At 42.5% G+C, this 12070-nt stretch overlaps 1 protein-coding gene across 2 annotated transcripts; it reads right to left on the bottom strand.

Moving 5' to 3' along the window:
- Positions 1-5152: 5152 nt before the first annotated feature.
- On the bottom strand, positions 5153-10982 carry LOC134038605 (neuropeptide FF receptor 2-like). 2 transcript variants are annotated; one of them, XM_062484080.1, is made up of 5 exons: positions 10857-10982; positions 9212-9547; positions 8466-8565; positions 7223-8138; positions 5153-6301 (listed from the first exon to the last, which is right to left on the bottom strand). In XM_062484080.1, exons 2-5 carry the CDS (start codon positions 9537-9539, stop codon positions 6284-6286), a joined length of 1362 nt encoding a protein of 453 aa, XP_062340064.1. In that variant the 5' UTR covers positions 9540-9547; positions 10857-10982; the 3' UTR covers positions 5153-6283. The 2 variants fall into 2 exon arrangements, with proteins under 2 accessions (XP_062340064.1, XP_062340066.1); XM_062484082.1 differs by lacking the exon at positions 5153-6301 and adding an exon at positions 6308-6462.
- Between the last annotated feature and the right edge of the window lie 1088 nt (positions 10983-12070).

The following is a 12070-nucleotide window of genomic DNA, read 5'->3' as shown; positions in this document are numbered from 1 at the left end:
CGTGGACACAGTTGGAAAGAGAGAAGGGAAGACATGGAGAAATGGCTCGGGTTGGGATTAAACCCAGGGCCGTGCGTTAACGCCTGGGGCGGGCCCTTGGCGTCAGCTTTCTCGCAGCTTGATACAGCGCAAGCAGAGCGACGTGTTGAGGTGAAAGAATCTCAGGGAGGCTTAGCTTTCTCACCCGCAAGGTACGACTACAGTATCACATCCCCTGGCAAGAGAGATATCAACTGGGAGCTTGTTCGTCATTCTACAGATTGGAGTGTTCTAACGGATAGAACCTGCACAATCTAAATACATTATAAACAACCATGTCGAAAATAATAGTAAGTCTGTGTTTGTCTGGATTGACTGTAGTTTATTTACCGAGCGGTTTGGAACGCAGCTAGATCTGAGAGCTCCTGACAAACCCTCGTGTCACACGACAAGATTCCCCCCTCCTCATCCTGTCGAAGACACAATTTCCTCCACTTCCTATCAGAGTTGAACCGGAGATACTGCCACAATAACTAACAGAGTGTAGCTCCTTTCATTTCTACACTCTGTTCGGTATGAAAAGGTCAAGTAATAAATGAAAACCAATATGACATGAACGAAGAAGAGAAAACGAACATTTTAATTTGTTTTCCCTGCTCTTTCGTTCTTGTCCATGGCCAGCTTCCTCTTCGCGCCAGGGTTACGACCTTTGCTCCGTTATAAAGTGCGGATGCAGATGCTTGCTGAGCGTCCCACGTCCTGTTACTGTTCATGCACAAGGTGTGGGGGCGGGGAGGGTGAGAGAGAGAGAGAGAGAGAGGAGAGAGAGAGAGAGAGAGAGAGAGAGAGAGAGAGAGAGAGAGAGAGAGAGAGAGAGAGAGAGAGAGAGAGAGAGAGAGAGACCCCAAGAGAGACACAACGTGAGTGCAGGCTTGCTCGATGCTCTGTGAAACCGACAAGGGATAGAAGACAAAAGTCAATTAGAACGTCAAGTGGAACCCACCAGGGAATCAACAGAGAGAGAATGTTGAGTCGATTAAACACAGGGTGCAGTATGAGAAGCATCCAGCTCCAACATTGCTCAAAGCGCTGGAGAAATCAAGACACTGTTAGAAGACCCCACTCCCTCTCTATGTCACAGTGGGAGCACCAGATATTGAAAAGAGATGTAAAAAAAAACATCGTCCATTCAATGGGCTGCTGTGTTTAGAGATGAGGAAAGGCAAAGTAAAAAAAAAAACAGAATGAAAATAAATTACATCTGAGGAGATTTAATTTATTACACAACCCCACAACCATCCCGTCTGGTTTTCTCTAACACCACTCTCTCTCTCTCTCTCTCTCTCTCTCTCTATCCTTCTCTCAATTGTTTTAATTAACATTTACACTGCAGATTCAGAATTCGGTGTGTGTGCCACTGTGGGCTGTAGTACGTCTGACCTAATTATGTCAAGCACCTTTGGTACTAAGGTCTTTCCTGGTCAGTAAACTCATCGTATTGGTCCCAGGGAAAACAGTATGCATGGGGATGCACCCTGCAACTCGTAGACATGCAGGGCAGCTTATGAACAGCACTTTTCCACATCATCACTCAGAACCACACTCTCTCTGCACCACTTTACACCCGCTAGGTTTGCCATGCTTGAATGCTAATGTATGAGAGTGAGGTGATGGACATGCACTTTGATGCAAGGTCTACAGGAACCTTTCTCTCTCTCTCTCTCTCTCTCTCTCTCTCTCTCTCTCTCTCTCTCTCTCTCTCTCTCTCTCTCTCTCTCTCTCTCCTCTCTCTCTCTCTCTCTCTCTCTCTCTCTCTCACTCACTCACTTCTCTTTCTCTCCCCTCTCTTCCTCTCTCTCTCTCTCTCTCACTCACTCTCTTCTCTTTCTCTCCCCTCTCTTCCTCTCTCTCTCTCTCTCTCTCTCTCTCTCTCATCTCTCTCCTCTCTCCTCTCTCTCTCTCTCTCTCTCTCTCTCTCTCTCTCTCTCTCTCACTCACTCTCTCTCTTTCTCTCCCCTCTCTTCCTCTCTCTCTCTCTCTCTCTCTCTCACTCACTCTCTCTCTTTCTCTCCCCTCTCTTCCTCTCTCTCTCTCTCTCTCTCTCTCTCTCTCTCTTCCTCTTTTTAAATAGGAACTGCAACACTCACACCTGCAACAGGATGATGCCTCCATGCAATAGACACATGGTTACTGTGGGAATCTTTTTAGTTTGGTTTTGCCATAATCCATCAGGGGGGTGATACATAGAGAGAGCCTGTGCTATAAAGACGTTATTGAAAAACTCCCAAAGCTGTGGGGAATTATATTTGACTGGCACTGACTGTGACTGTTCCTACCAGCCATCCCATTTAGTATGAACGCATTGATGAACTCTGTGTTTATGTGTGGGGTAGAACACGCTTTTATTTTGTAGGATCGCTTAAACACACGTGTTTCTGTATGTGAGCTCTCTTCAGGGTATCTCCATCTCTATGGCTGCATGTTCACTGTGAGGTGTTGATTCTGATTCTGATTCTCTGATTCTGGTACTGGGTGTGTCTGTCTATCTATGATTGCTTCATCATAGTTAGGATTCCTCCGTCAGGAGGAACCCTATTGTAATTGTTGGTATTATTCTTATTCTTATACCATATATAGAAACACTGAACAGTCATGCCTCTAAGTCTGTGAATGGCTTAGTAGGATGAGATGCAGTGCTGATGTGTTAAGAGTGGTGGGTTCTAATCCTGTCAGAGGTATAAACTTATTTTTATTATGACAGAAATTACAGTTTTAAGTCTTCTGGTTAATCCCAGTGTAACTATCTATTATGTAAATGTTACAACATTTTGCCATTTTGAAGGAGGAATCCGCCATTGCTGCTTGCAGCTATATTTTGCCTTATTATTCTGTTCAGACCTCTGTGAGTTCATATTCTGAGATGAAGAGTAATGCACTGTAATGGCCCTCCTCTATGGTGTAATTTGACTGTGAGGTAAACATGCTTACTGGAGAGACATAACTGACACAGCCTATAATTTGTCTGTAATAGCCACAATTAGTAATTGCCAGGGGGGGGGGGAGGGGGAATCATCTCTCATTTATCCATAACAATTGGAATAAGCTTTAAATTTCACTGTGATCTTCAGATGACAAAAAAGCTTTGGTAATTGGGCTTTCAGGTCGGCTTTGCAGCAATAATCTGATAATACCTGATTTTATGTTTTTCCCAAACCCTTGAGACAAGATATTTCACCACAGGGCACTTAGCAGTCACTTACATTCATGACATAATAGAATCTGGAAACTTTAAAGCTCATCATACATTATTTTTGTTTACATGTACTACAATAGTAACACTATTTGTATCATCAACCTTGGTGAATCAATGGCATTTAAATTAACTCCATCTATTTAATCAGCATTTTATCAAGATTCAAATTCACGAGAGGCAGGTTAAAAGAGAAAACCACACTAATTACTTTTTCTACCCCCTTCTGGTCTTTGAAAAGCATTGTCATTTTGGTCCATAGTTTTTGTATTTATTATCAATAACTACATATACAGTAGTTGTACGTTATATTTACATTTAGTCATTTAGCAGACGCTCTTATCCAAAGCGACTTACAGTACAGGGACATTCCCCCGAGGCAAGTAGGGTGAAGTGACTTGCCAAAGGACACAACGTCATTGGCACGGCCAGGAATTTGAACCGGCAACCTTATGATTAATAGCCCGATTCCCTAACCGCTCAGCCATCTGACCCCCCATTATATGATCCGGTCTTCCAATTATTTGCACATCCTTTCTGCTCGAGTACTGCTTGCCAAAATAACATGTTTGCACACGTGAATGCAGAAATCTAGAATGTGATCCTATTGAGAAGAATTTTTAACCAGGTGGTGTTTTGGGATAAACAAAGCTGTAATCCCCCGTTAGAACACCACTGCTTACTCACTAATAATACCATGTATTCTGCTGCAGAAACACAGCTATCTGTGAGCCATACAGTACGTATGGCTCACAGATGTGAGACATATTACAAATGTCTTCATTCATCTTTAATATATTTCTAAAGTGTATTTCAAAGACTTGATGCTCAGCTAGTGTGAAATCAAGGTCGAAATCAACTGTCAGTCTTCGGTGCTTCTGCTGGACAGAGGCAAATCTCTTCTCCTCAGGAACGGACTGCTTCTTTAACGTCTTCTCTCCATTAATTTCATGGCTTGGTGACCATCTAAATGACTTGATTGTCAAACTCCCCCTCTGTTTAAAACTTCTGAGCTCGACTTATTTCAAAGTCTGGGGGTGCATACAAAAACTGAACGGTCAAATCTCTAAGTCTGTGAAGTAGTAGCTTAGTAGGATGAGATGCAGTGCTGATGTGTGAAGGGTGGTGGGTTCTAATCCAGTCAGAGGTATAAACAGTATGTATTGTGCCTTGGCCAAGACAACTATGTAGCTCGATAAATACTTTGTAAAGTATAGCTTCCTGTAATTCCCATATCACCCAACGTTCTACATGTGATCTCCTAAATAAGGCACAAGGTATGTGAGAGAAAATGACAATATTATCAGCAACAACAGGATGTTTACTTTGGAAGGTCTGAATGGGCCCTGGCGCAGGTGGCATGTCATGCAAGGGGTGATATTGTTAAACCGCAGGATTAGAAGGAGAGTCTGCGAGGCACATTAGATAAAGAGAGAGGAGAGAGAGAGAGAGAAAGAGAGGGAAGGGCAGAGAGACAGAGACAGAGAGAGGGAGGGAAGAAGAGAGAGGGGCGAGAAAAGAGGGAGAGAGAGCTACAGGAGTAGGAGGAGGAAATCCAGCAAACCTATCTTTCACTGTAAATCCTTTTACTGTAAGATATCAAATACATATAGAGGGTATTTTTAATATTCCCAGGGATTAAAAAGAACCATGGACCACAGGAGCAATGTTTGCTTTGTAAGACACTGTCTTAGTGGCATGTTTCTATCTAATCCTTTTTTTAGCTTGTATGTTTATTGAGAAGTGCCATGTGCTGACTCTGCATACTGCCTGCGCTTGCTAGCTTCACAAGACGCTCATTTGTCCAGTGCCCATACACATGAAATAAATCGGAACAATATCATAACATTAATACATCGGATGAATAAATAATTCAAATGTGAAAATAAATAAATGAAGGTTTATAGAAACACACGCCATCGGTGACTTTGCAAAACAAAGAAGAATTTATTTAAGATCATCAGAACAACAAATAAGCCAACATAATTGATTACGCAGCAGTTAACAAAGTAGCCCAGCAACATAAAACAATAACACAGTCTACAATGTATTAAACACTCTTTTTTTTATTTTTTTTACAAACATAACAGCAACATGAGTTTAAATATTATATTCCCAGGATGTCTGTAAACAGTCCAACAGATACAACCTCAGTCCATGATGGAGGTAGGGGCCTGCAGCGTAAAGGTACAGAATGGATGTGAGGTACAAAATGGAGGTGAGGTACAGCATGAAGGTAGAACATGGAGGTAGAGCATGTTGGTTTGTTTAAGTTTGACAGTACTTGAAGGAGATGCCATGAACGTCTTGTAAAAGCAAAGAATCAACGCTTGTTATTTTATTGTTTGTCAGAATAAGTTCAGTATAAACTATATGGTGCACAGCTTTAATCAAAGACCCGATTAGAGATCATAGCATGCATGTACCACATTTACGAAACACTTTATTGAATTGACATGACAGATATGTTACCTTCAACGTTTTAGACGATGAACGGTAAACAACAATACTTGTGTAAAACAATGACAGGCCTTTTATCGGTTTGCTTGAAACAAGAAAGACACTCATTGTTGAATACAAACAAGCAATGACACTTTGAGCACTTTACAATCACTTCACAAATATTCCGTGTATTTTTAAAAGATATTACAGTAAAAGTTGAATATGAGGGCTGTTTGGTCATTCCATTCATATCACATTCACCTTGTCAAGTGTGCAGCATGAGACACTCATAAACATCTTGGCCAGTTTGAGTTTAATACTAGGCACACATCACCACCACAGGCGGGGGGTCCTTGTCTCACACTAACTCAGACACCATGGTAAGAAAAAGGCTGTAGAGAAGCCTGGCATGGGCACGAGGCTTTCATAGCGGGATCAACAGCAAGCGGCGTCAATCAATTCTCCTTCAATTCAACGACAGCGAGATGTTTTGTTGGCATTCAATGAAAGTCTTTTCTCAAATGTCACTGGTAATGACCATAGAGTGCAAGAAAAATGGACGTTCACTGCTCTCCTGACAAAATGTTGATTGTACTTCTTTGACATTCAGTCTCATAGGTCATACTTAACCTGCAAAACAGAAATAAGAAAAAGTATGTACCATGTACCGGTAATATTACTCTAATATCGAATAACAGAATAACAGAATACTTTAAGAAGATTGTACTTAACAGAACAATGGATCATTGTATATTTGGTACAGTATCAGAAAATGATCAGTAGTGATTCCTCTGCTGAAGAAAATTAATTTATTGACTCCGAGATTTTATGATGTTTAAAGGTTTTAGGGATTTTTTTAATTAGACTTGACTGGGCGATAAGTGATTTTCAAGGAAAAGTTCCTACTTTTTTGAGGATGTGAGATTCTAAAACAAATGTAAATTATATCAGTAATCATCCTCAATTACAAAGTACAACCAGCTATTATACAGTATATGCACGCCATCATCGTTGGTTACCCCCACTGCACACGAAAATATATTTAGTGTGTGAAGGGAAATGTGTGCTAAATAATTCATGGAAACAGATTTGAACAGTTTGACAGTGTGTGCATGTCTGGCCCGCACAGATTGCAGAGTGCTTGGATTATCACACAAGCAAAATTAAACACAATAATTAAAGGGGAGTCAGATGGCTGAGCGGTGAGGGAGTCGGGCTAGTAATCTGAAGGTTGCCAGTTCGATTCCCGGCCGTGTCAATTGACGTTGTGTCCTTGGGCAAGGCACTTCACCCTAGTTGCTTTGGGGGGAATGTCCCTGTACTTACTGTAAGTCGCTCTGGATAAGACCGTCTGCTAAATGACTAAATGTAAATGTAAATGTAAACACTGTCCTCCAGGGAAACGTGTTCTCATATTCCTAGAGAGATGACCTCTGCTTAGAGTTGTTGTATTGACTCTCTTAGCTGTGGCGAAGGCAGTATTTGCCAAAGCTGGGCTTAATGGCTTTGAGAAAAGTGTGGGTTGTGTGTTTCACATCAAAGATACAGTACCTTCTCCAGATCTTCCATAATCAGGTCCTGTTCTTTGAAGTCGCTTGCACCAGATGACTGGCCTCTCTCTTGACTGGGCCCTTGCCCGTTCACCTTTGACCCCGACCTCAATCCCAAGCCGGAGCCATCCACAGATGGGAGGTGCATGTTCGTCGGGAGCACGGCGTTGCCCTGGATACGGTGCGAGTAGGACTTCTGGTTCTCCATGGCTGCGGAGCACAGCTGGAACTTGAACGCGGCCTGGAAGCCCCTGCGGAAGTTCTCGTTGAAAAAGCCGTAGATGATGGGGTTGATGCTGCTGTTGAAGAAGGCCAGCCAATGGGCCAGTGGGTACACGTAGATGTTGATGACCCGGTACTGGCGCTCTGTCAGGCTGGCATAGTCACTCAGCATCATGAGTGTCCACAGCGGCAGCCAGGACAGGATGAAGAGCAGGGCCACCACCAGAAGCATCTTAATAACCCTCTTCTTTTTCTTCGACACCGTCTGGCGGTTCTCCAAGACAGCCTTCCCTCCCACCCCACGGCCCCCGCCGCCCCCTTCCCTGCTACCGCAGCCTCGCCTGCTCCTGCTCTCCGCTGAGGCGGGCATGGAGGTTTTGAAGAGGGTAATGCCGATGCGGGCGTACATGATGACAATGAGACTAAGGGGCGCCAGGTAAATGTTGGCGAATAGGACGGTGGTGTAGATCTTCCTCATCTCTTGATTGGGCCAATTCTCCCGGCACCAGTAAAAGGGCTGGCTGTTGTTGCCATCCTCTCTCAGGAGGATCCGAATGCGTTGCTCCTTGGTGACCTGGAGCATGACCCCAGACGGACACATAATGGAGATGGCCAGGGCCCATATAATGACAATAATCAGCGTGGAGGTGGAGATGGTGAGCTTCTGTTTGAATGGGTAGACAATACAGCGGAACCTGACAGCCAGGAAGGAATCAAAGGGGTTAATAATTGTTCTTTCCCTCGCTCTCCGGTAGTGCATTCCATTTGATTGATGTCATTTCTCCTAAACATTTGATTGATGTCATTTCTCCTAAACGTTTCACATTCAGCTCTAACCAATGTGATAAATGCAATAATGATCCACAACTCCTCTAATCTAGGTCTAAATAACAGTCTTATCATCACGAGCACATCCTATTGATCTAACAGAACATGCCTGGGCTTAGTAAAATGGTTGTACGTCGCTATTGGGAAAATCCATACACATAGAACATTCATTATTTGTTTTGAACAAACCTCACCTGTCAACGGCTATCGCAACCAGTGTGAAGACGGAGGCTGATACTGATATGCCTTGGACCATCCCGCTAAGCTTACACACAAGCTTTCCAAATGGCCAACCTGAGAACATCAAACAGAATATCAGTTTTAATACCTATTTAACTACTGTGGCTTGAAGTAATATGACAGTGTTGAGTTCTTCAAAGGACAGATCATCTTTTTACTGAAAAGAGCTAAGAGATTCTTTGGATTTGCCAAAAAACAGCAACGGTCTAACTCTAACCCAAAGGATTGGTTTAACCACTGGAGTTTTAGTACAGGTGAAATTGAGTTGTATGGCTCATTGAGAATATATTAACCTACAGTTGGTCTTGACAACATCATTTGAATAATAATGTTTTACATCACAGGTCTATCTCTATTTCCCCCCCACACATGGGATAATAGGCATCAAATCATGTTTATTATTCATTCATGCTTTATTCATTAACAGCCGTATCATTATTCAAAGGAGGCCATAGAAAAGATGTCTGTTAAAAGGCCTACAGTGGTAAGTGACGCTTAAGGTGCAGTGGGACTTTACAGTGAAGATTCTATACCTAAGACTTGACAGCTGACATGTCTATATCCTCCCACAAAATAGCCGTGGGACATCTTGAGGAACACGGTATTGTAGTAGCCCACAACTAAAGCATCACTACTGACATTAAAAGCTCCTGCCTCTCACATCCAGGAAGCCCCTATGTGGCCTGCGGGGGGGACCCACCAGTAATGATGTTGTCCACCAGTGTGGTTGGCATGCAGAAGATGCCAACCAGCAGGTCACTGATGGCCAGGTTGAGGATGAAGAGGTTGGTGACGGTGCGCATGTTTTTGCTCCGCAGCACGATGAAACACACCACGCCGTTGCCGACCATGCACACCAGGAAGATGAACAGGTAGGACACGATGAAGACGGCAGCGATAGACGGCTCATGCAGGTAGAAGCCCACGTAAGTGATGTTTGGTTGGAGGGCGGAGCTGAACAGTTCCGCAGAGGAGTTGAACGCGCTCCAGTCTGCCGAGGTTGCGTTGGGTCCTAGGCTTTGGGTCATGGTGAAACCTGACGTAACAAAGATGAAGTGTGTGTGTGTGTGTGTGTGTGTGAGAGAGAGAGAGAGAGAGAGAGAGAGAGAGAGAGAGAGAGAGAGAGAGAGAGAGAGAGAGAGAGAGAGAGAGAGAGAGAGAGAGAGAGAGAGAGGGGGAGATAGTAAGATAGAGAGAAAATATATTCTTTACGCACACTATAGATAAAAATACACTGAGTAGAATGACTTGAGTACAGACAACTAGTTGTTTCCCTTATATGTACTGGTTAGATAAGTACTATCAAAAGGTCATGATTACAAGTTGCCCCCTGTGTGTATTTTCCATCATGGGCAGATATTATGGCCGGGGTGGTGGCAAATTATATTCAGTTGTCTTGATCAAGTGGTGTGGGTTCATTGGAAAAAAGTTTTCAATAATAAGTAAGCTGTTTCACTAAATCGTCTAATCATTGCCATAGATACAGATAGACACTCACGGCAGCCTAGCGGCAGTTCTAAACTTACCGGAAGAAGGTATTGATTGGTAATTACAGATATCAACAAGAACTGCTCAAGAAATCAATAAACCTCTTTTCTCTTCTGAAAATTCTGGAATGATCCCATCAATTGCATGCTGTCTCACATAATCCATTGACCAAACTGGAATGAGGAAGAACAAACCAACTCGGATTGCACCGTTTTTGTCTCAAGCATATTTTGCTTCTCTAGCCTAAGAATCTTTTCTTTTCATATCTTTGACTATTTACACATACTGGACGCTTTAAAACCTTGACTGTTGACTGCTTGACGACATATTAAACGTTAATGTAAAGAAATTGGAGTAGGCCTATAATTATTATACGGGTCATAATCATAGGAATATAGTTATTTTTAAACAGCATACGCATACACGCAAATATAAACGCACTATAATATATTGATAATCAGAGACCGATGCAAGCCATTATTCACAGTGTAAATATATTATTATTAGTAGAATCAAAACAGTATTTTCCCATTTCAAATCCAGACAACAGTACGACAATGCATATAGCTCCACCTGAAATGTACAACTTCAAATAGAGTTTACCTGTGGCCATTCACCTTACACAAGTAACTCGCACACTCCCAAAAACAACACTTTGATTTTCGCATTCTAAATACCAGTTCTCGCATAATCATGTATCATTAACATTACAAACAAGTGTGCGAAAATCAGCTTTTTTATTTTATTTACATGCATAGCATATAGCCTACTTTATATTTTGGTTATTCCCAGTTTAATTCAGTAGCCTAATATTGGAATATTGACGATGGGATGAAATAATTAATTATGAAACATACCTTTACGAAACTATTCGGATGTCCAAAGTATTCCTTCTTCTTTTGCATTAAAATATTGAAACAATGAATCAAAAAACGAATGATTAAAGTCCATAAAAAGATGTACACCACTTCAGAGAAGTGCACGGCAGCAGGCAGACTGCTAGAACTGCTCTCTACTCTCGCGCTCTGCAAAATTTGACACTTGCCAGAGCAGTGAGCAAATGCAATAGATGATCTCGCGGGGTTGGCCCAAATCAAACCACCAGTGTCAGTGTCTACTTCACCAGGGGGGTGATTAAGACCAGACATGAGCTCATTGACGTCAGTGAAACGCTGTCTTACAATGTGTGTAATTGAAATTTCACATCATGGTAGCCAACCACTTTACCGTAAAGAGTTTTCCGTTTCGGCACAATTTTGTCTAGGGGATTTGAACGCAGATGGGGCAACCCACTCCACTTATTGTCAATACCAAAAGTCCTTTCATAAAGTTTACATTTATGTGTCACGCGTTGCGTACATGTTGCCTTGACATAAATCTGCATGTGGGAATACCTTTGAACCTATACTGCTTTCTCTTTGTTTCAGTTATCAAACAGTCGAGGCAACTTGAAAGGGCGGTTAATGGGAGATCAGCCGCATGCCTCATTCGCTACAATCTGAGCCTTTGAAATCAATTGATGTTATGATGGAGAACTGCAGGATGCCAATTTCATTGTTCATGGCATTCTCTTCGGACTGCATTTGTAGCAGTTTCCACATTGACGTTAGTCATGGTTGGAAGGCTGGGTAACAACTGAGAAGACCTGGTAAAACAGATTAACACATTTATCAGACCCATCTGGTCTTCAACACCTGCTGTATAGTAAACACCCAATCAGGTGTTTCATGCAGGCACATACTGTTCCATGATGTTCTGGACCTCCCTCATGCTCTGCTGTGCATGGCTTTGGAAGAAGAAGAGACCTTTATTAACCCCTCAAATCATGACCCATACACACACACGTTCACTTGTAGGATCGGCAGAGCACATGTTTGTGTTTTGCTTGTGTCTTTATTCCACTGTCCCTCCTCCAAAGGCAGCCTAGAGCAGTGGACACCATAGGTACCATTCAGCATGGTAGTTGGCCATTCCCCCCACTAAAATGAATACATTACAGTCGTCGAAGTGCATTCACAAAATCAAGTGAATGCATCATACAGTGTAATATATTATGTGGTAATGTGGAATA

This window comes from Osmerus eperlanus, chromosome 18 (genome assembly GCF_963692335.1).
Source record: "Osmerus eperlanus chromosome 18, fOsmEpe2.1, whole genome shotgun sequence".
NCBI classification, from domain to species: domain Eukaryota; kingdom Metazoa; phylum Chordata; class Actinopteri; order Osmeriformes; family Osmeridae; genus Osmerus; species Osmerus eperlanus.
The sequence above is the reverse complement of the archived record's forward strand: the minus strand, read 5'-3'. Positions and strand labels throughout refer to the sequence as shown.